The sequence below is a fragment of the Echinops telfairi genome, unplaced genomic scaffold (genome assembly GCF_000313985.2).
Source record: "Echinops telfairi isolate 266 unplaced genomic scaffold, ASM31398v2 ScPeMD7_29;HRSCAF=101, whole genome shotgun sequence".
Taxonomy (NCBI): domain Eukaryota; kingdom Metazoa; phylum Chordata; class Mammalia; order Afrosoricida; family Tenrecidae; genus Echinops; species Echinops telfairi.
In genome coordinates, this window is record NW_022103926.1 from 8,948,950 (window position 1) to 8,972,835 (window position 23,886).

At 57.6% G+C, this 23,886-nt stretch overlaps 1 protein-coding gene across 1 annotated transcript in view; it reads right to left on the reverse strand.

Moving 5' to 3' along the window:
• Positions 1–23,881, reverse strand: part of BCR (BCR activator of RhoGEF and GTPase) — a gene marked incomplete at its 5' end in the record, with an annotated part of 71,884 nt that extends 48,003 nt beyond the window's left edge. Inside the window, one exon of the mRNA XM_013008233.3 lies at positions 23,113–23,881. Within this exon, the coding sequence (XP_012863687.3) occupies positions 23,113–23,881 (769 nt within the window). The remainder of the gene's footprint in view (positions 1–23,112) is intronic.
• Positions 23,882–23,886: the final 5 nt, after the last annotated feature.

Here is a 23,886-nt window from a genome sequence, read left to right on the forward strand (position 1 = left end):
GGCTTGTTCATAGTCTGTCCTACCCCTTCTAAACACACACGCACACACACACACACCACCACCACCACCCCCCACCCCCCTACCTCGGCTTATCTGCTGGAGCAAGAGGCTGAGCCAGATTCCTCGCCTGGCTACACACACATCCCCTCAGCAGGGCCCCGAGAGCCCAACCAGAGCATCCGCCACCTGGACTGTGCCTCCTGGCCCTGGCCTCCGGCACAGGGCAGCTCACGGAGCGGAGAGAGCCCCTGAACCACACACACACAGCCTGCCGCACTGGCACGGTCCCAGGAAAGGCCGAGGCCAAGCCAGGCAGGCCCGGTGACCTCGGCTCCCCATCCGCCTGCTTCCTGTGTTAGCGTGGCACGGACAATGTCATTTGTTCCCAAACAAAATGGTGTTTGCACACCCCGGCCTGGCAACAGACACTCTGATGGAAAAGGGCGCCTTGCCATCTTCCGCTGCAGCCGAGCCTGACGCAGAGCGAGCCCAGGGGTGGGGCGGGCCTGCTCCCTGGGGTCCCCGAGGATGTCCGTCTACCCAGGAGCAGACAGCCCCACCTTTCTCCCGTGGAGCAGCTGGTAGGTTCCACCGTCGGACTTCTCAGTTCAGCAGCCCAACGCGTAACCAAGCGCTGCTTCCCTTTTCTCAGTCATCAGACTGCCCTCGAGTCCAGGTTGACTCAGAGCGCCCCTAGAGGGCAGGGTAGAACTGCCCCTGTGGGTTTCCAAGCCTGGAACTCTGGAGACGCAGAAAGCCCAGTCTTTCTCCCGAGGAGATGATGGTGGTTTCAAACTGCAGGGCAACGCGGAACCACTGCACCACCTTCTTCAAAAAGACCCAAACGGTATGCAGGCCAGTGAGCAGCCGGTACCCACTCCATTCTGCGGCAGCAACGGCGGCAAAGCAAGAGTAGCAGCCATGCAGTGGGGAAGGAGCCCTGGTGGGGCTGGGGGCTAGGCACTGCGAATCACAAGGTCAGTGGTTCAAACCCACCAGACAACCCTGAGGGAGAGAGAGGAGGCTCCCATGAACACAGGCAGACTTGGAAATCCACAGGGGCAGTTCTACGCTGTCACAGCACGTAGGGGTGCTGGGAGTCAGAATCAATCCCACGGCAGTGGGTTTGGGGACTTGGAGGGAGTCTGGTCATCAGTGGTAGCATAGTGTTTGTGCATTGGACTGCTAACCGCAAGGTCGGCAGTTTGAAACCACCAGCCACTCTGTGGGGAAAAGAGGAGCCTTTCTAGTCCTGGAAAGTTACAGTCTCGGGAATGCACAGGGCAGTTCTACCCTGTCCTACAGGGTCGCCATGAATTAGTATCAACTTGACGGCATGAGTTTGTTTTGCTTTCGGTCAATGAGATATGGCTTAGATGCTGAGAACCCAAGTGACCATGGGGTCTGCAGGGGACAGCCTATCCCTGCTGATAGGCAGCCAGCTGGCTGAGAAGCACCCATGGGGGGCTTTGGTGGTAACTGTCCAGGAGGTCCAAGTGTGTGTCTCTTTGTGACCCGCAGGCTTTCCGGCAATCAGGATAAAGCCAGCCACCCCTCCCGGGGCCGGTTCCACCACAGACAAGCAATTCACCCTCAGCTCAGGTAACTTTCATAGCAGGGTGTGCAGCTGGCCACTGGCCAGAGAGCGGCATGTCCCCTACTGAGGCTCCATCACAGATGTGAAAAAGGCCAGGGGACTTGGTCACCTGCCAGAGGCCACATCTTGTGCCAGGAGAGCCTGGGCAATTCTCAGGGGCTGGAGCACATCCATACAGCATGCCTGAGACATGGGCAAGACCTGGAGCTTGGGGCATGTCCACACCACATGCCTGAGACCCAGGACAATGATTGGGGCCTGGGGTATGTCCACACCACATGTCTGAGATCCAGGACAATGCCTGGGGCCTGAGGCATGTCCACACCACATGCCTGAGACCCAGGATAATCCTTGGGGGTGGGGCACATCCATACCACACCACATACCTGAGATCCAGGACAATGCCTGGAGCCTGGGGCATGTCCATACCACTTATCTAAGACCTGGGTGATAACTGGGGACTGGGGCATGTCTACACAGCATGTCTGAGACTCAGAGCAGTAAGCAGGTCCAACCAGAAGTCAGCATGCTCCCTACTGGTCCCTGGGCGGGGCCCTTGGCAATGGGTCTCTGTGGACGCCAAGCTGCACCCAAGGACACCAGGCAGCAGGTCCAGTGACTAGGACAAGGTCTGGAGAAGGCCCAGCTCTGAGCACTTCCCACCCACCTATTTCTTCTCCCATTAGACAATGCTCCTGGCCATCAGCCCACCCACTGCAGTGTGGGACCCTGTCTCCCAAGGCGGAGACCCAGCCAGAGCTGACAGCTTTCCAGGCCTTGCGGAAAGCTGAGGACAAGACAAGCAGGGCCCCAGGTGACATGGAGGTTGCTTCCTGACTCCGGAGGGAGTAGCCCCAAGCCAAGAGGGACATTTGCAAAGGCACTGGCTCAGATAGGCCACCACGCTACCTGGAGGTCAGGTAGTACAATCAGTACAATCAGGGCCACGTGCGCCAGGGGCGAGGACCAACTGCCCCGGCAGCACGAACACACAGAACAGAGATGCGTATGTATGGAAGAAGGAGCCCTGGTGGCCTAGTGGTTATGTGTTGGGCTGCTAACTACGAGGTCAGCTGTTCAAAACCACCAGCTGCTCTGTGAGAGAAAGAGGAGGCTTTCTACTCCCATCAAGAGTGATAGTCTTTTTTTTTTTAAGAGTTATAGTCTTAGACAAGTAATAATAATTTTTTTGGAAAAAAGTTATAGCCTTAGGGGGTGGGGAGGGAGGGGAAAAAAGAGGAGCTGGTACCAAGGGCTCAAATAGAAAGCAAATGTTTAGAAAACTATATATATAAATATGCTTGAAATGATGAAAAATACAACTCTCCTCTGGTTCCTAAATGCTTCCTCCCCGCCCCCACTATCATGATCCGAATTCTACCTTGCAAGTCTGGCTAGACCAGAGGATGTACACTGGTGCAGATAGGAACTGGAAACACAGGTAGTCCAGGGTGGATGATCCCTTCAGGACCAGTGGTGTGAGTGGCGATACTGGGAGGGTAGAGGGAGAGTGGGTAGGAAAGAGGGAACTGATTACAAGGAACTATATGTGACCTCCTCCCTAGGGGATGGACATCAGAAAAGTGGGTGAAGGGAGACGTTGGACAGGGCAAGATATGACAAAATAATAATTTATAAGTTATCTAGGGCTCATGAGGGAGGGGAGAGCGGGGAGGGAAGGGGAAAATGAGGACCTGATGCCGGGGGCTTAAGTGGAGAGGAAATGTTTTGAGAATGATGAGGGCAATGAATGTACAAATGCGCTTTACACAATTGATGTGTGTATGGGTTGTGATAAGAATTGTATGAGCCCCTAATAAAACGATTTAAATAAATAAATATGCTTGATACAATGGGTGTATGGACTAAGAGCTGTAAGAGCCCCAATAAAATGATTTAAAAAAAAAAAAGAGTTAGTCTCGGAAACCCAGAGACAGTTCTACCCTGTCCTACATGGCCGCTATGAGTCGGACCCAATTGACAGTGCGTGACATCAAAAATGTGCTGTATGTTACACATAGTAGGAGCCCCGGGAGCACAGTGGGTTATGCACTGGGCTGCTACAGGAAAAGGTCAGCAGCTACAGAAGGACGAGGACAGAGTTTAGAGTCTTGGGAACCCACAGGGGCGGTTCCACCCTGCCCAAAGGGTGGTCAGGGGTTGACGTGGACTCACTGGCAGTGAGCGGCTGGTGCATGGCGTGGTCGCTAGGACGTGGAAAGGACGTGATGGCCGTGAGCTTTTCTCAAGTAGGAGAACGGATGCACTAGAACGATGGTGCGAGTGGAGAAGCCTGAACCTCCAGCGGACGGCAAAAGAACAGACAAGTCCGTCTCGGAAGAAGTCCGGCCGGCCGGCCACTGTGGCTCCTTAGAAGCAAGGAAGGTGACTTCATCTCACGTACTTTGGACGTGTCCGGAGAGACCAGCCCCTGGAGAGGACATGGTGCTCGGTAAGGTAGAGGGGCAGCGAAAAGACAAGAGAGGAAGACCGTTGACAAACTAGACCGCATCCGTGGGCTCCAATGGAAGGACGGCGGCGCAGGACCGGGCAGTGTTTTCTTCGGCCGCACATCGGGCCGCTGTGAGCTGGGCCAGACTGGACGGCACCCGACAACAGAGTGTGGGCCATGGGACGTGACAGGTGCCCGTGTTCTCCGGTCTCCTAGTGCACAGTTCAAAGACAAAGGCAGAGAGGCAGGCTCATGGACGCCCTGCCCCTGCCTCCCTCGGGAAGCGAGATGGGGAACGTGTCCCGGTCCAGCTGCGCCACCTCCGGCAGCAACTTCCCTGGGGAAAGCGCCCGCCCTCACGCCCACAGTGCGGAGGGCCCCCACCGACCTCGCAGGTTCCACCGGAAAGTACAGTCACTGTGAACTCCGGAGGTGAGATAGGAGACGCACACCCCTCGGCGCTGTCTCCCGGGTCATAATCACCAGCCACAAACCAGGCCCTGCCCACTGCGAAGCGACCCAGGAACTCAGAACGGTTTTTATGGCCTGTGAGTATGCTTTTACGCAGTTCTCTGAGTACCTATAAAACGTCTTCCATTTGGCCTCCTGGGTCACACCACGCAAAACCAAGCCGGTCGCACACGGCCCAGTACATGTCAGAGCAGGGTCCTGTCGAGAGTCTCCAACACCTGATTTCTTGGGAGTAGGGCACCAGGCTTCCCTTCCGCTGCGCCTCTGGGTGAGCTCCAGCCTCTCACTCTAGGTGAGGGGCCGGGCACTGCATGTGCGCCGCCCCGAGACTCCCATGCGTGACAGAAACCAAACCCAACCCACTGCCGCGGAGGCCACAGCAAGCCTACAGGACGGGTTACGGAGGCTGTCCGTCTGTCTTTCTGGGGCCGACAGCTTCATTGTTCTCCCTTGGGGGGGCTGGTGGGTTCGATCCGCTGACTTTGCAGTTAGCAGGGCCACCGGGGCTCCTTTTTTAAGTTAGCAGCCGTGGCAACGCTGGTGGCCCCGAGGAGGGCTGTGCTGCACAGACGCAAACCGCCAGGCCTTTCTCCCGCGGCACGGTAAGATGAGCTCACACGGTTAGCCCACTGCCATTGAGTGGATTCTAAGTCACAGTCACTCCACCGGACAGAGAAGAAGTGTTCCCCATGGTGTTCAAGGCAGACCATTACTCTTTCTGGGAGCAGACAGCCTCATCGCTACCCCTTGGGGTGGCTGGTGGGTTTGAACCACCAATGTCCCCCAGCAGCCCAGTGCGTAACTCTCTGCACCCCAGAGCCCTTTCATGTCATGCCTGTGCCCCAAATCACTCTGATTTTGCCTCTTACCGGAGAGTCCCATATTCTTTGCAATCTTTTCTCGTTAAGAAAAGGCTCACAGGACCCTGATACCCAGGTCCCCTACCTGTACCCCAGGTGCGAAGCTGGCCCTAGGTGCAGATCCTGGGAGGTACGAAGAGCCAAGTGCCTGGTACCCGCACGACTACCAGGCCTTTGCTGCGCCCCACACGCCAAGGTGCAGAACAAGACAGCCCTGCCCAACGTGTGGAATAAGCACAGCTGTGTTGATCTGCGTCTGCAGAATGGCCGCCCACCGACAGTGCCCCTCCACCGGCCCCCAGACACAGGCCACCCATGGAACAGCACCCCTCTGCTGGTTGCCCACCACACAGTGCCCATCTGCTGGTCCCTGGATATGGACCGCCCACCACACACAGGATCCTTCTGCTGTCCCCAAGACACTGACCACCCACCTGACAGCGCCCCTCCACTGGCCCCCAGAACCCACCTGCAGAGTTGACCTGGGTGTCCCTGTCTGGAAACCGGTTGGCAGGAAACCGGCCTGGGACTGCAGCCTGTCCCAGGGACTGGTGGTGTGTGACCAGGCCAACACATCGCCTGACCCGGCAGAGGGGCATTCCACCACCACTACCTGCCATCACTGCTGTCCTCAGCCTGCTGCCCAGTTAACACCCAGCTGGCCACTAACCCACCACATGGGGACCCAGTGACACCCCTGTCCCCCCATAGCCCGTCCTGCAGGAACATGGCAACGGGGCTCTGTTGACCACTCAGAGCTGTATGTTACCCGGAACACCCCCACTCCCCCCACCCCCAGCAGGAACACGGCAACCAGACGCCGCCAACAGCCAACAGGTTTGCCGAGTTGCTGGCCGGGATTCTGGAGCCTCAAGACTTCATCCCACAACCACAAACCTCCCAGGCACGACGGACTGCCCAGAGCCCTGGCTTGACTGGCAGGGTGGGCCCCAGGCCTTTCAGGGGTGGACAGGCACTGGGAAGGGCACTGGCGAGAGAAGGCAGGCGCTCGAGGTAGCAGCAGGGGTGAGTGGGCACTGCCCCCCACCCCCCACCCCGCTCTGTGACTCACCAGTGGGCCGAGGGGCTGTCACAGTAGAGCTGGGCTTTGGGGCGGCTGGTTCTTCATTAGCATCTCCCTTGTGGTCAGCAGTTGGACAGGCTGCCTGTCCCCACCACCCAGACGCCAGCCATACCAGCTGCTGGCGTAGGGGGCTCCACAGGGTCTCCAAGGCCTTGACTCCTCAGTGGACTTGAACCAGACTCCCGCCTTAGGCTACCAGCCAAGTGTGTGCCCAGGGACTTGGGAAAGGCTCTGATGAGGCACCCCATACAAGAAACCAAGCCCCCCACCCCATCGAATCCATCCCGAAGCCCACAGACGCCATTGGGCCAGGCACACCTCAGCCCACAAGGGCGCAGCCACCACTGCATTTCCTGACTCGGGGCACCCATTCTCCCAGGGGCGTGGCCCAGCACCCCTAGCCAGGGCAGGCATCTCCCCCTCCCGAGAAATCCCCTTTATTCCACAGCATTCCTCCAGCCACTCAGGCCCAGCAGACACTGCAAGAACCAGAACGAACCAGGCCACCTCATCTCTCCGACCTCGTCCACTGCCAGCATACACACGGAGGGGCAGGGGTCTGAGGATTCCATGGGAAATGCCTGATGCCTTCCCTGACCCCCACTCCCGTGAACAGGTTTCCCGCCAAGCACAGGGGCAGCAAGTTCTCACCCTACCAAGAACCACGGAGCAGACAAAGAGCCAAGTGGCCTCAGGAAACGTCTGGAATAAGAGACGGTACCACTTCCGTCCTGCTCAGGGCTCTTCTCCATAAGATGTGGGCTGCTAACCTCCAGGTTCGCAGTTCGAAACCAACAGCCGCTCCAAGGAAGAACAGCGAGGCTCTTGACTCCCATAAAGAGTTACAGTCTCAGAACTCACAGGGACACTTCTATCCTGTCCTCAAGCATCGCTATAGAGTTGGCAGCGACCGGACGGCAGTGAGTTTCTCCCGCAGCTGGGGGGGTGGGGTGTTGAACTGCTGACCCTCTATGCTGCCAAAGCTCTTTAAAGGACGTGTGGCATATTGAGTTACATGCTTGGTACAGGGGAGGATCAGCTTTGCAGATGGCAAGGTCGGCAGTTCGAAACCACCTGCCCCACTCTGTGGAAGAAAGATGGGGCTTTCTACTCCTGTGAGGAGTTACCGTCTCAGAAATTGACAGGGACATTTCTACCCCGGCCCATGCGTCAGAACAGACTTCGTGGCAATGAGTTTCTTGGGAGCATTCGGCACATCTGCTGCAAAGAGCTCGGTACAGATTTTTAAAGGCACCTGTCACTTGGATGACTATAGTCACCGTGCTTGGTGCAAGCCACGTCTCTCCGGCGGCCTCCTAGGCATGCCAAGGACGGGCACTGAGAACACAGAGATGGTAGAGGAGTGGAAGGATACCAATGACGGCGTGGTCTGCCGGAGCGAACGAGGCCTGGAAGCAACACACCCGCGAGGTTCCTGAAGACAGACAACAGAGGCCAGGGCGCGTGGACTTTGGACCCAGGAAAGGCCAGCTCTTCAGAAGGGACACGCTGTGTGGAAGAGTGGCGGGTCAGCAGAAACAAGAACCCCCCTCCCCCTCCACCACCAATGACGTGGACAGAATTCGTGGTTGCAAAAACAGGCTCACCGATACCAAGGATGGTGGAGATGGAGCGGGGCCAGGCAGGGTTGTGTTTTCTGTAGGGTCACTCTTGGCACGGACCACGACCACAGGACGACAATGACAATGACAATGATGATGATACCAATCCAACCCCATGTTTAATGGCCGGCATGTCGCATAGAAGCATTGCCACCTGTGTTCCCGATACAGGCAGGGCCAGGTTGGAGCAGGGCTCCCCAGACGAAGACCAGGAAGAAAGCCCCGGAGACCCACCTCTGAATTTCCACCAATGGAAACCCCATGGCGCTCAACAGAATGTTGTCTGGGCAGCGCTGGGAGATGAGCCCCTAGGCACAGGGGATCCGTGGGAACTCTGTCAAGAGACTCAAGCAGCAATGATAACATGCAAGGATGTACTGTCACTCAAGCCACACCCGCAGCTGCTGCGTGACTGAGCTCAGCTCCATGGGATTTTGGAAGCTGTTAGCCTTCCTGGGGGCAGGAAGCCTGATTTTCCACCCATGGAGCAATCAGTGGGCTCGAACTGCTGGCCATGTAGTCAGCATCCCAGGGGATAGCCTACTGAGCCACCAGGGCTCCTTGGAACATGTGGAAGGTCAGCGAACCTTCAATGTCGAGCACAGGCTAGTCTCTAGGAAGCTTTTCGTAACTAATTACAGACCAGTCTCCTGCTACGTCCTGGTCTCCCCAATCCCACGCCCCTTCTGCCAGCAGAGTCCTCCAAACCTGGTGGTCTGGTGCTGATAAGAGTCCCAGGGGCCACGGTTCTCAACCCTACAGAGTAAACACCGCGTGGAGCCTTCTAGAAAGCCCAGGGGAGGGCAGGGACGCTCTGCCTCAGAGTCCCTGGGCTTGGCGCCTGAAGGGCCTTGGAGTGGTGACCCTGAAGGAGGATCCTACCCCCAGGGAGCCTCACCCTGGTAACACCCCGCAGACCCCCGTACAGAACACCAAGCACACAGACTGGGGCACTCAGAAAACCACAAACAGTCTCAGGGTGGGCCAGGAGTGTGCACCTGTGATCACATGCCACGTGTGGGGTAAGTCTGCAAGTGTGTGCGCGCGCAGATGCACGGCAGTGGGTGTGTGCATGTACGTGTGTCGATGTGCACTGCGTACAAGCAAACAGGAGCATGCAAGCAGGTGTCTATGTGGTGTGCCGAGGCAGAGCAACCCTGCGGGGCACGGCAGAACTTGCCCCGTGGACTCCCAAGCCTGTAACTCTTTACGGAAGCACCAAGCCCCATCGTTCTCCCATGAGGATGACAACACCCACAACCCCCCACCAAGACAAACTGTCACTGAGTCACTGCTAACTCATGGTGGCCCCGTGGGCTACAGAGCAGACCTGCCCCATCAGGTTTTCTGGGTTGCAACCTGTCCCCACAGAAGGACACCGTGTGTGGTAGAGGGGCCAGGAGAGTGGGTGAGGCCCTCAAGGAAATGGACGGACGCCGTGGCTGCACCAATGGGCTCACACAGGGCAATCGGGAGGACGCGCAGGGCCAGGCGGGGTCACCTTCTGCTGTGCAGGGGTCACTGTGGGTCAGGGCCGACCCTTCAACCAGTCGCCGCGTAGAATCTGTGCAGCTCAGGCACCCCAATGAGGTCGCCTTTATGTCAATGAAGAGAGCCCCTCACAGGAGTCTCGCAGTGAGTGGGACACCCGCCTAGGGGGGTTTACGAGGTCATGGGCCCTGAAGGAGGCCTCAGAGGTGGGCACTGGCCATGCCACTGGATGAAGACCATTCTACCTGTCTGCCTCCAGGCCAGTCAAGCCAGGGAACTGTCCTCCGGCCACCTTCTTCCCGGCTGCACCTTCCCACTCCTGGGCAGCTCAGGGCCTCTGCCCGGGCCACAGAGGAGAAGCGAAGCCCTCGGGGCCCCAGACTGGAGGCAGGGCAGGCGTGTGGAGGTGTGGCAGGGCTGGAGGCAGAGGAACAGGCTCGGCCACTTAAGGCCAGTGCCCTGCCCCCCAGCAAACCCACAGAGGCCCTGGGCCTTCATTCTCCCAGCAGCCAGGGCGAGGCAAGGAGGCCCTGCCAGTCCCACCCACCTCCTCCCCAATCCAAGAAGGCAGGTCTGAGCAGTGCTCCCTGGGGCCTCTCCGCTGGCAATGAGAGAGGGGCCAGCCTGCTCACAAACACGCCCTGCTTAACAGAACCGGAGGCAGGATGGTGTGTGATGTCCACACGAACCAAAGGGGCAACACGTGAAGGTGAGCAGACCAACAAAATGTGGACACTAAGGTCGGCCGGCGTCGCCCAGTCTGCAAAGACCCACATTCTCTAGACCCTACCTTGGTGAGTGGCGACTGGGGGGCAACTACCAGAAAGAGGAGCGAAGCAGAAGCAAGGCACGTGGGAACAAACAGGGCCGCTCAAACACTCGTCTCCTCGAGGCCCCAAGGAGCAGATGGTTGCCCGGCTACCACGGAAGAAGAAATCCCGAGCGGAGCGGCAGACAAACGTGGAACAAAACGCAGAAGCAGACAAGAGCCCAGACATGCTGGTCGGAGAGAGACTGGCGGAACCCTCGAGGCGATGGCCCCAAATTCAAACCCCTGTTTAGAATCATCAGCCATTAAACCTCAGAAAGGCAGCACTGACCCAAGGGATGAGGAAAGGGGGGAGGGTGGACACAGGACACACAGGGGGGCAGAGGGATGAGGGACGGCAATGGGTGAGTCGATGCACACGGTGCGTCGTGAATGTGCACTTACTTCACAATAGAAAGGCAGACGTCAAGGAAGAGAGGTGAGATCCACCCGGGCAATGGACCACTTCCCAGCCTACAGGAGAATCACACGCCGGCAATCGTGAAAGCCTGGTGTCACCGGGTGCCACCAAGTAAGTTTCAACTCACAGCGACCCCAGGTGCCACAGGAGGAAACGCCAGCCACCGGGGGTCCTGCGCCACCCTCACCCTCGTTCTTATGCCCGAGGCCACGGCTGCAGCCACTGGGTCAATCCAACTTGTCAGGGGTCTTCCTCTCTCGCTGCCCCTCCACTTCACCAGGCACGATGTCCTTCTCCAGGAATGGCCCCTCCCGACAACACGCCCCAAGTGTGCAGACAAAGTTTCGCCATCCTTCCTTCTAAGGCACATTCCGGCTGCACTTGCACGGCAGATTCGTTTTCTCCCTCTGGCAGTCCATGGGACTCTCGGTAGTCTCCCCAGCCTCGGAGTTCAATTGCATTGACCTTCCTCAGTCTTCCTTACTCAACACCTAACGTTCACAGGCGTGAGGGGCCACTGAAAATACCATGGCTTGGTCAGGTGCTGCTGCTTACTCCTCAAAGGAACATCCTTGCTTTTCAAGACTTTAAAGAGGTCTTGTGCAGCAGATGGGCCTAATGCAGTGCACCAAGTTGATCTCCTGACGGCTGCTTCCATGAACACTGGCGGTGGATCTAAGCAAGGTGGAGTATCTGACAACTTCAAGCTCTTCTCTGTTTATCATGATGTGACCTATCGGTCCAGTTGTGAGGATTTGGGTCTTCTTTACATAGAGTTGTGATCCATCCTGAAGGCGGCAGTCCTTGATCTTCATCAGCAAGTGCTTCAAGTCCTCCTCACTTTCAGCAAGCAAGGGTGTGTCAGTTGCATAGCGTAGGTTGTTGTGTTAGTCCGGGTAGACTAGAGAAACAAATTCATAGACACTGATATATGTGTAAGAGAGAACTTTATATCCAAGAGCAATTGTACATTAAGAAAACACCCCAGCCCAGTCCAGATCAAGTCCCTAAGTCTGATATTAGCCCATATGTCCAATCCCAGTTTATCATTCCTCTTCAGACTCATACAACACATGAAATGACACCAAATGCAGGAAGATCACAGGCCAGTAGGTGGAAGGTCTTGTGGATCCAGTGGTGGTAGAAGCATCTCAGTGCTGGTGTGATTCTCCAGGTGGCTCCTCCAACTCCAGGGCTCTGGCTACACCAGCGTAGCTCCACCAGGCTTGTCATCAGGAGTGTCTCCCAGGGAGAGTGGGGCTGGCCTCCAGTGAGCTATTTATCTCCTTCGAGCTTCCAAATGAGCTCATCAAGCTGTGACCTCATTGACAGGCTAGACTCCACCCCTTTGCAAGTATCAGGAGACGATGTAACTGCCATGGTTGTTAATGAGCCTTTCTTAGGTGGAACCAAAGCTTAGGCTGAGCAAAATCTGTGGGTCACCAAAGGAAAAACATGGTGCAATGCACTGACATGAGACGGACGTACAGCCCAAAGGAGCCCTGGTGGCACCGTGAGGACCACACACAGCTGCTAGCCAGGTTGGCAGTTCAAACTCACCAGCCGCTCTGAGGAGGAAGACGAGGCTGTCTGGTCCCATAAAGATGGCCAGTCTTGGAAGCCCACAGGGCTGTTGTTCTCCTCTGCCCTGTGGGTCATTACAAGTGGGATGCTTCATGTCAGCAGTGGAGTTTGGGTGCTTGATGGACGGAGCTGCACAACCCTGCGTGACTCAGCCAAGGCCTGGACCCAAGGCCTGGACTGAAGGCCTGGTTGGATCTTTGGGGTCCCCTGCTCCCTGCTTGCAGTCTGCATTTCTTCTCTTAGGGCTCCCCAACCCCCCAAAGGAGAGCAAACTGGTTTTAAATCTTCCCTCTGCCAGCTAGGGGTGGGGGAGGCATGAGAAAAACTAACACGATTCTGTCTTCTAACTCCTGGCTCCCACGTCCTCCTAACCACCAAACGGGCCCAGGGTGTAAGCAGACACTTCTCCAAGGGAGACCAGCAAGCGGGCAACGCGCACAGGAAGGACATGTGGCAACGTGGGCACTAAGCCGCTGACCTCCAGTGGATGCCGACTCACAGCGACCCCTCCCCCCCCCGGACAGAGCAGGATGGCCCCCTAAGCTTTGCAAGGCCACCCATCTCTACAGGGCTAACAGGGCCATCTTTCTCTCGGAGCAGCTGATGGATTTGAATTGCCACTCCAGCGGTCAACAGCGATACTGAACCCAGGGTTCCTCCTACCAAAACACAACCGAACCCACTGCTGGGAGGTGAGTCACACTCACAGGGCAACCGTACAGGGCATGGCAGACCTGCCCCCAGGGCTTCTGAAACTGTGCATCTTGACAGAATCAGGCAGCCTCGACTTTCTCCTGAGGAACCACTGGTGGGTTTGAACCACCAACCTTTCCAGTAGCGGCCCAATGCTGACCCGAGGGGGCCATCAGGGCTCCTGGAAAGCAGAGCCCTGGCTACCTTTGTCAGGGATTGGGATGGAGTGTTATCGTGGAGTGGACACAGAGCTTCTGTTTGGGGCGACGAAAGCGTTTTGGAAGTGGAAGTCCACGATGGCTGCAGGGCAGTGGGTGGCAGTGATCTCACTAGGCTGTCCACTGACCCACGCTCACGGCCATCAAGTGGATTCCCACTTACAGCGACCTTCCAGGACAGGGTAGAACTGCCCGGTGGGTTTCCAAGGCTGTCAATCGTCACAAGACCAAAAAGTCTCCTCTTCCCTGAGGAGCAGCTGGTGGTTTTGAACTGCTGACGATTGTGGTTCGTATCTTGAAGCCGCGCTTCCTATCTTTCACCACCCACTCCCTGCCCTCGAGTCGGTGCTGACTCATAGCAACCCTGTAACAGGAGGGGCAGAACTGCCCTGGCGGGTTTCCAAGACTGGAAGTCTTTAGGAGAGTAGAAAGCCTCCTCTTTCTCCTGAGCAGCAGCCGGTGGTTTTGAACTGCGGGCCTTGTGGATCTCAAGTCAGTTCATAACCACTATGCATCCAAGGCTCCTCTTTCACTACCCTACTACTCTCAAAAGGCCATGTGTTAGTCTGGGTAGATAGAGAAACAAATTCATAGACACTCATATGTCTATAAGAAAGAGGTTTATATACAAGAGCAATTGACTATTTGAATTTTGAGTTTTGAGAATTGAATATTGAGATATTGAAAACTGAATACTGAGAAAAGGTCTCAGCCCAGTCCAGATCAAGTCCATAAGTCCAATATAAACCCATGTCCGATACCAATCTATTAAGTCCTCTTCAGACTCACGAAACACATGCAATGATGCAGAATGCAGGAGGATCACAGGCCTGTGGGTTGGAAGTCTTGTGGATCCAGTGGCGTTGAAGCATCTCAGCGCTGGCTTCTCAGGCTCCAGAGGTCTGGTTGCATCAGGGTAGGTCCATGTGGCTTCTCCAGCTCCCAAGGCATAACACCATGTCTCGTCAGTAGTGTCTCCCAGGGAGCGAGCAGAGAGAAAAAAAAGTGTCTCCTGCTTCCAAGGAGGAAATACAGGAGTTCCCAGAATTCTCAGAAGAAGACCAGGCCCACACAGACCTGATTAGTTGTAACTTGATTGACAGCCCAGACTCCACCCCATCATGTACAATCCTCTCAAATGGCCACCAGATGATGTAACTACCCCAGGCCGCATGTCCAGGGACGCCGTCAGGCACGGCATATTGCACCCCACACTCAAGCCCCCTGAGGACAAAGGTCACCCTGCACCCTGAAGTGACTGCAGCCCAGCAGAGGAGGGGCTGTCACAGCTGTGGTGGACTTCACAGGAGCCCCCCCCCACCCCAGGGCCCCATTCTAGGTGAAGTCACCGACTTTCAACACCCCTCTACCTGTCGCAGAGCACAGGGGAGTCGTGCCCAGGCCTACCCTCAGGCTCACTTATCTGTCAAGCTGCCTACTTCTCAGAAGGGACAGGGATGTCTCCAGGGCAAGGCCACATTAAACACCAGGCCTCGGGCCAGCAGGCTCTGCCTTCACATCCACATCTGTGCTCGGCTCTCTCCACATGCCCCGGCCACTACCCACCACCAGAAAGGAAGAAAGGCAAGCACCTGGTGCTTTCAGCCCACCCAGAGACACGGCGTCTGCCCCCTGTGGAAGCGGCGCCCAGGACACCAGATGACGCGTGGCATCAGACAAAGCTGCTGCCCAGGACCCTCTATAGTGACAGCACAGAACGGCAAGGATGTCACTTGGAGGACTAGGGTGCGCCCAACCCAACCTATGGCTTTTCCGTCACCTCCTACGTGTGGAAAGAGCCCTGGTGGCCTAGTGGTTACATGTTGGGCTGAGAGCAGTTTGAAACCACCGGTGGCTCCAAGGGAAAAAGACGGGGCTCCCTACTCCCGTAAAGAGTTAGTCTCAGACCCCCTCAGGGGCAGTTCCACCCTGTCCTGCAGGGGGTGGTACGAGTCAGCGTGGACTCGATGGCGGTGGGTTTTCTCCGGAGCTGGATGAGGAAGGTGCAGGCTGAAGAAGCGTGTGAATGGCGGTGCGGGCCACGAATTCCAGGCTCACCACGGACTGCCACGTCTGCAGGGTGCTCCTTGGAAGCAAGGATGGGGGGACTCGCTCTTGGCTCGCTTTGGCCACACCATCAAGAATGACCCCTCACGGAACGGATCACAATGATCGATATATAACCGCCCCCTACCCCCAAGGGGGATGGAGGACAGAAATGTGGGTGAAGGGAGACAGCAGTCAGCGTAAGACATGAAACAATAATAATAATTTATAAATTATCAAGGGTGCATGAGGGAGGGAAGGAGGCTCGGGGAGGGAAGGTAAAAAATGAGGAGCTGATACCAAAGGCTCCAGGAGAAAGAAAAAAAATTTTAATGATGGCAATAAATGTACAAATGTGCTTGACACAATGGATGGATGGATGGATGGATGGATGGATGGGTGGGTGGATGGATGGATGGTATTAAGAGCTGTAAGACCCCCCAATAAAATGATTTAAAAAATAAAAAGAATGACCCATCACGGCCACGGGGGCAGCCACCAACGGCCACCAAGATGGGGCAAGGTTTCTTAGTCACAGGGGAGACCGCTGCCCACCAGAGCCAGCTCAATGGCCACCAGCGAGGGCGGCATGTCACCCACACTGCGTCTGGGCAGCTTTTAAGGAGCCCTGGTAGCATAGCAAGTTAAGCCCTGGGAATACTCGCCGAGAGGCCAGCCGTTCAAACCCACTGGCCGCTCCTGGAAAGAAGGGTGCGGCTATGTGCTCCCATAAAGATGACAGCCTCTGAAACCCTATGGGGCCGTGAGTCAAACGGACCCCACAGCAGCAGGCAAGAGGTATGGCTCAGGGTGATGTAGTCAGGGCGGTGGGCTGAGTGGGGGCGGGGCAGCAGTCAGATAGCCTGACTAGGTCTGACGGCTGTGCTGTAAAGGGGTACCAGGGGCACACCCTGCCCTTGATGTCTGGCCATTCAGGAGAGGGGTCCCTGGTCCCTGGCCCTGCCCTGTGGGTCACATGTCTGGCTGCCCACACTGGCTCCTGGGCATGGCCCCTGCCCTGTCCCTAGATTCACGCCTGGGCCACTGGGTGGACAAAGGCCTTCCTGTGATCTCCTCTCGGGTCCCTCACACATCACCTGCTAGGAAGGGGGTCCCCGACCAAATGCACCCAGCATCAGGGCACCTGCCTCCCTGGGGGCCGTGCAACATAGACAGGCGCTGGGAGGCCGCCGCCTCCAGGCTGGCAGCCAGATTTCCCTGGAGCCGCTTCTGCCACACGTGCTGGGTACCTCAGCCCCTGCTGGACACAGCAGGCATCCCTGGCATCCAGGGGCCACCTCCCTCAAGGACCCCACCACCACTCAGTCTGTGGAGAGACCCCCACCCTCACCCAGCCCCGGCCTGTGTGGCTTCCTCTCACGCCCCTGAGGCGAAGGCATGTCATGATGACAATTCACCAGGACGCTCAGGGTCTCGCAGGACTGCAGCCTTTACCGGGGAAGCCATCTCTGCCACACGCACCGTGACTCCACCCCCAACCCTGGTCCAGAATCCCCTGGGCCATCCGCCAAAGTGCTTCTGCCTGGTGGCAGCAGCCAGGGCCAGAAGCCGAAGAGTCCTTAGCTGGTCCCCCTTGAGGATTCAGGAGTAGGGGTCAGGAGGGTCTCCTCTGAGGATTCAGGCCCCCATCTGAGGATTGGGGAAGGGGGTGTCCAGGAGGGCCCCCTGTGTGGATTCAGGTCCCTACCTGATGACTGGAGAGGGGAGTCCGGAGGACCACACAGCAGCAAGGATCTAATGGCCGGCGACCTGGCCATCCAGGGGGTGCCCGCACAGTGATCTCATGCCTGGTGCAGGGAAAACGCCGCCCAGACCCGGTCCTTCCCGCGGTCGCCGTGGATCAGACCGCTCAATGCAAAACCCACAGGGTCCCCACAGCTGACCCGGAGGTTCCACCTCCAGGCCTTCCCTCCTCGGCTGCCTCAATCGGGAAGCTCCCCTGTTCAGCCTCGGCGCAGAACTCTCGCTTCCCCAGGCGGACGCACGGTGGTAACCGAAGCTGCATGGAGGGAGGGGGGCTCCCTCTGACCCCCCGGTTTCCAGAACTTCCAGTGCCCACGGTTCGACAACAATACAAAACCCACCGTGGGAGGGTCAACTCCGGCTGAGAGCAATCCCGCGGGGCAGTGCGGACCGGCCCCACGGGGTGTCCCAGGCTGAAGAGTGGCTGGTGGTTCAAACAGCCAACCTTGCAGTGAGCAGCCCAATGCTGAGCCCAATGCACCAGCAGGGCCCCCCGAGTTCACTCACTGCCACCAACTCTGTGCTGACTCACAGCAACGCTCCAGGACCAGGTAGAACGGCCCCTGGGGTTTATGAACCCCTAACTCTTCACGGGAGTAGAAAGCCTCATCCCCCCATGGAGTGGCGGCTGGCGGTTTCCAACTGCTGGCCTTGCCGATTAAATGGGGCTGGGCCAGGAAAGGAAGGATTCAGGCCAATAAAACCTTGAGGGTTGGGGTCCCCCTCCATCTCGGATCTTCCTTCCACCCGGAGGAGGAAGCCAGACAGACAGAGAGGGACCAACAGGACTGACAGGAAGTAGCTGCATACAGAGTTACAGACAGACCCAGGGCCGGGGACAGACTGCCTCTCCCGGTGCCTGCTGGCTCTCTCGAAAGAGTCCTCGGAGATGGGCCTTTTCCACAAAGCCGGGAGCATACTCATGAGCCAATTTTCACCAAGACTGTGCCCGGCCGCAGGCAAAGCCATGACCAAACCTGCCACTGCCAACCCGTGCAGCGGGGCGCATGCCGCAGCGCTTTCTCAGCCGGCGTCTGGACAGTCACGGGTCTCCAGCCAGGCCTTTCTCCCCTGGCACATGGGGAGGGTCTGGACCACCAGTGCTTCTGTGAGCCGTCGAGAGTAGGTGCCCAACGGACCTCCTTGAGGGACTGAATGGGGAGAGGTGCCCCAACCTTGGTAAAACCAAAAGCCGAAACCCCATGTCGCTCAGTCAAGTTCCAAACCAGAGCCCCAGAAATCCGACCCACAGCAGCCTGCGTGGCTACCGCACCCCCAGGGCTCCTTGGCGCCCTCGAATCCATCCCGACACAAAGGGACCTGGTGTAGAACAGGACGACAGAGCCCATCACTCAGGCCCCGTGTCAACCCACCTTGTGGAAGGCCTTCCTCATTGTGGCCAGCCCTCTGCTCCATCAAGCGGGGCAGCTTACAGTGAGTGCAGGCCAACCCCAGGGCCCTCTATCAGACAATGGTCCACCACAGTGTTCCGCCACAATGTGTAGCAGTTTCCAGAGGCTAACTCCTGAGAAGTGGATGGCCAGGCACACTTTCTTCCTAATCTGATTTTGTCTGGAAGCCCTGCTGAAAGCTCCCCACCACACTGAAACACCCATGGCATTGCTTCCAGAACCCCCCATGGCACCACGAACCGACAGCCCAGTGACACCAGCTACACAGCTGTATGTGTGTGTGTGTGTGTGTGTGTGTGTGTGTACATATATCCATACAAACACATAAACCACACAGAAATCACTTTGGTCTGGTGGTTCCACTCTGGGCTGCTAACCATGAAGTCAGCCGTTTGAAACCACCAGCCACTCCTCGGGAGAAAGACAGGAATTTCTACTCCCCTAAAGGCTTCCAGTCTCAGAAACCCACCGGGACAGGTCTACCCTTTCCTATAGGGTCGCTATGAGTCCAAATTGACTTGATGGCAGTAAGTTTATTTTTTTTAACGGAAATCAAAACCCACTGCCTTCAAGTTGTTCCAACTCCTATTGACCCTATCGGTACCAGAACCCTTGACGCGTGGAGTCAAGTCTGGTTCATAATGACTCTATAGGGTCCAACAGAATCTTTATAGGAGCAGACAGCCTCCTCCGGCTCCTGCGGATGGCCGGTAGGCTCAAACCACCGACCTCATGGTGAGCAAACCCAATGCTTATCATCAATTACATTAACAACCAGCTACGCCACTACACCCACTGCCGGAAGGACTGCCTCTTTGGGTTTCCCAGTTTAAATCTTTATGGGAACGGACAGCCTCATCTTTCTCCTGCAGAGCAGCTGGTGGGTTTGAACCGCCGACCTTACAGTAAGCAGCCCGTCGTGTTACCCACACCCTCATAAGGTGCCCTTGACCCGAGGCAGGGTATTTTGAGTCATCTCGTAGACCGTGACTTCGGGAGGCCACAGAAGAACAGACGCCTTTGAAACACGGTGTGGGTGAAGACTCCTGCAAGCACAAGGAACGCAGGAAGATTGAACCAGGCTGTCTTGGGAGAAGTGCAGCCAGAAGGCTCCTTCAAGACAAGGATGGCGAGATTCATCTCATGCACTTTGGACATGTTGTCAGGAAAGACCAGTCCCTGAAGAAGGACATCGTGTGTGGTAAAGTGGACGGGCAGCGAAAGAGAGGAAGACCCTCAAGGAGATGGACGGACACCGCGGCTGCGACGATGGGCCCACATAGAACCATGACGGTGAGGCTGGTGTGGACCGGGCGGCATTCTGCTCTGTGGTCCACGCGGTGGCTGGGGGTTCCAGCAGATGCAACGGCACCTAACCACAACCACCCCTCCCTGCACTGGCCTCTGGGCGGTCCTTCTTCAGAGAGCAGCCGGCTCGGAGACCACTGGAGGGACACTAGTCACCAAGCGGCTGCCTGCTCCGTTCAGGATCCCTCCTTTCTCGACAGGTCGTGCTGCAGGGCCGAAAGCCCCCCACCCGGAGCCAAAAACCACAGGATGTTAAGAAACCATCACGGGAGAGAGGGGGTGGAATCTCAAGATGCAGGCTCTGGATTGTAAGATGAACCCCAGAGCCATCCCTGGACTGCACCGTGTGCGCGGCACGGGTGGTTAGGGTGGGGAGGGAAGGTGGCACGTCTATGGGAGCAGGGAAAGGCAGATGTGAGGTTCCCTGAGAGGGTGTGGAGTGGGGGGCGGGGGGGTTTGCTGCAAGGATGCCGCTGACACCCACTCCTTCCCCCCAAGGGGCCTGATGAGCCGAAACATTCCAATTCCAGCCTGCAGCGGACGGCTCACCTGGAAACCTTTCATTTTTTACTAGTAATCGGAATCCTGGTGGCATAGTGGTTAGGTGTTGGGCTACTAACTGTGAGATCAGGAGTTCGAAACCACCAGGGAGACAGAGGCGGCTTTCTGTTCAGAGTGACAGTCTCGGAAACCCACAGGGGCAGTTCGACCCTGTCCCACAGGGTCCCTATGAGTCTGCCTCGATGGCAGTGAGCTTGGTTGAGTAGGAATGCTCCCCCGGCCATGGTGCTCGGGCCAGGGCAAACTGTTAGGACTGAAGGTAACCCGCTGGCCCCCAAAGAAGCCACTGTCTGCAAAGTACCTTCCAGCTCCTACAGCCGGCTGCCCCTCACAAGGGGATGGGGGCGGGGGCTCACCAGGCCAGGCCACTGTCACCACGGATGATGGCCCAGCAGCCACGGGGAAGCTCAGTAGCTCCAAGTCCCTAAACCAAACAGGACAGGAGAACAGGGTCCAACAACAAAAAAAGGCCAGCTTCCCAGAGCCAAAAATAGCCTAACTGCTTTCAAAAGGATTCTGGTAGCCCAAGCACATACAACTCCACCGGCAGAGAGAGACAAATCGATGGGGGCGGACAAAGGGAGTTGCTCAGCCGGGACGGGGACCCCCGAGGGCCACCTGTTTCAAACAGCCCACCAACCAGCTCCCCAGTTGGACCCCAAACCTACTCTGGGACTGCGTCCCAAACCCTGGCCTCATGCTCTGAGCCCTTTGTGGGGATATCTTTACCCTGTGGACGGCCCCTAAGGGTCAGGCCATCAATCGAGAGCCCCAGGTAAACCCCAGGGAAGGCTGGGAGGTAGGGGCCTGCTGAAGGCCTCGCTACTGGCCTTGGGGTAGGAACAGCCAGACATTCGGGGTGAGTAATGCAGGAAGCACGAGGGTGGGGCCGTCCTGGATACAATCTCCACCCCTGCCCCGTGGGTGCCAGGGGTCCACTGAGTCAGGCCCGTCTGTCGCCTCACCTCCTCTGCATTCAGTCTCACCTGCTCTGTGCCAGTGACCCGACAGCGGTGGGTCTGGCTTAGCTTAGTTTGGGACATGTCCCCGATGGAGACTCCTGACCAGCAGCTTTGGGATCCATAAAACCCATCATGTACTCCCTCCTGTCCCTGGGGCAGGAACTCTGGTGGGAGGGGAGCCCTGGAGGGGGGTGGGAAATCCCCTGGACAGACATCAAAGCCCACTAGGATGACCCAGCCTCCACCCCCATCGTCCTCAAAGCCTCCAGAGATCAGAGGCAAGATGGCTGTCCCAGCCAAGTGGAGATTCACAGGTGACGCGCCGACAGGAACCCAGAGCCAACCCCCTCCGCCCAGCCCCATTCGGGGACCAATGTGGCTGCACTCAGGAAGAGGCCGGGAGAGGGAATCCATTCCAGGTGCAGGCTTCCTAGGAACCTTTCCAGCCCGATTCCTGACATCACGGCAGACCTGTGCAGCTCCTATGCCAAAGCTTCCCAAAGGCTGGGTCACCCCGAGTCTTTCTTCTGGGGCACCTCTGGGTGAACCCCAACTTCCAACCTTCCACCTTCCTTCCAGTTAGTAGCTGAGTACTTAACAGTGTGCGCCACCACAGGCAGCGACCCAGAAAACAAGCCTGCCGCCAGAGCTCCCGGGGCACTCCTGGCACCCCCTGTGTGAGCCAGCGGAGCTGCCCACCAGGGGCTCTCCATGGTCGCTGCTACCCGTGAGGTTTGCAGGGGCCAAGTCCTCTGAAACCAACAGCCTGCTTCTTCTTCGAGGTCTGTTCTCAGTCTGGTCACTTTGGGTGACCCGGTTGGAATCTAAAACACCAGTGACTGAGCTGCCAGCCCCAGAGCAAGCCACCCCAGGGGGGACAAAGGGACAGACCAGTCCCTGGAGAAGGACATCTTGCCTGGTAAAGCAGAGGGGCCGTGAAAAAGAGGGAGGCCCTCAACAGGGTGGACGGACACAGCGGCTGGACAATGGGCTCCAATGGGCCCAGGCCCAGGCGGTGTTTCTGTCTGTTGTACATCGGGCCGCCGTGAGTCGGACCCGGTCACCACAACATGATCTCATGGGAGCAGACTGCCACGGCACTGGCCGGTGGGTCTGAGCTGCCAGCCTTTAGGTGACAGGTGAAGGCTTAACTGTTGTCACCACCCAGAGGCTGCTTATCCATAAGCCCACCAAAACCCACCACCAAGTCCACCCACAGCAGACCTCTAGGACAGCGTAGAACTGCCCCCACGGGATTTCTGAGGCTGTCAAGCTTTCTGCGAGCACACTGCCTCTTTCTCCCTCTGAGCAGCTGGTGGCTTAGAACTGCCACCCTTGCAGTTAGTAGCCCAGTGCTGAACTCACAGCCCCCCTAGGCTCCTTCCCTCTACAGCTCGACTGAAAACTCAAACTCCGACCCACAGAATCAATGCTGACTCACAGTGCCCCTGTAGGGCACGGCAGAACTGCCCCTGTGGGTTTCTGAGGCTGTAACTCTTGACAGGAGTAGAAAGCCTCATGTTTCTCCCTTGGAGAAGCTGGTGGGTTTGAACCACTGACCTTGTAGTTGGCAGCCCAACCCATAACCATGATGCCACCAGGGCACCTTTACCTCCACAGTAGTACTTGAAAAATGAACTCAAAACCGTGTTCTCCCCACAGCCCCCTCATATCCTCTCCCACTCTCCCCAGTGGACCACCCGGCAGGTGTTCAGTGGGTACAAAGGTGTGCCCATTAAAGGTGGCGCAAGCACCCACCTGGCTCTCCATGCAAGCTGTCCACATCACTGGGCCAGATCTGCCCGGTCTTGCGGACACCCACGATGGTGGCCTCGGCCACTACAACCTGGCCCTGCCTAGGGCGCTTCTGGCACTGCGGCGTGGGGGGGCTGCTGCTCTCAAAGGACTGTTGAGAGTTCTGGGAGGGGGAGCGGCTCTTGTCCCGGAACATGCGATAGGTGGTGGGGCTGGGGGACACGCGGCTGGACTGGCCGGAGGAGAAGTCCTCCTCGCTGGAGGTCAGGTTCTCGTTGGAGCTGCAGTCCGGGGTGTAGCCCCCGCCGCTGTCCTCGAAACTGCGCGGGGAGTAGGACCTGCGCGGCCAGGTGAGGCGCTTCTCCGGCTCCGAGGCGCTTTGGCTGCGCAGGAGCTGGCCCTTGCCCTCGCCCTCGCCCATCAGGCCCCCGATGTAGACGCTCTGGTAGGGCTGATACTCCAGGGGTGGCCAGGGGGCCCGGCCGCCGCCGCCGTTGGACTGGATCAAATTGTCCTTCAGGAAACGGGGGTTGAGCTCAGCGTCCTCGTAGTCCATGTCCAGGCCGCAGCCGCTCTCCGAGGCCCGCACGCGCTGCGGGGGCCTGGGTGCGTCGCCGCCCCCCACGCCGCCCTTCTTGCGCTCCAGCTGCATGGCCTGGCTGCCCAGGGCGCTGATGCGCTCCGACACCTCCTTGTCATTGACCTTCACGAGGCCGCGCTCGTGGTGGAACTCGACGTTCACGTAGAAGGGCTTGTCGCCCTCGCCCCCAGCCGCCG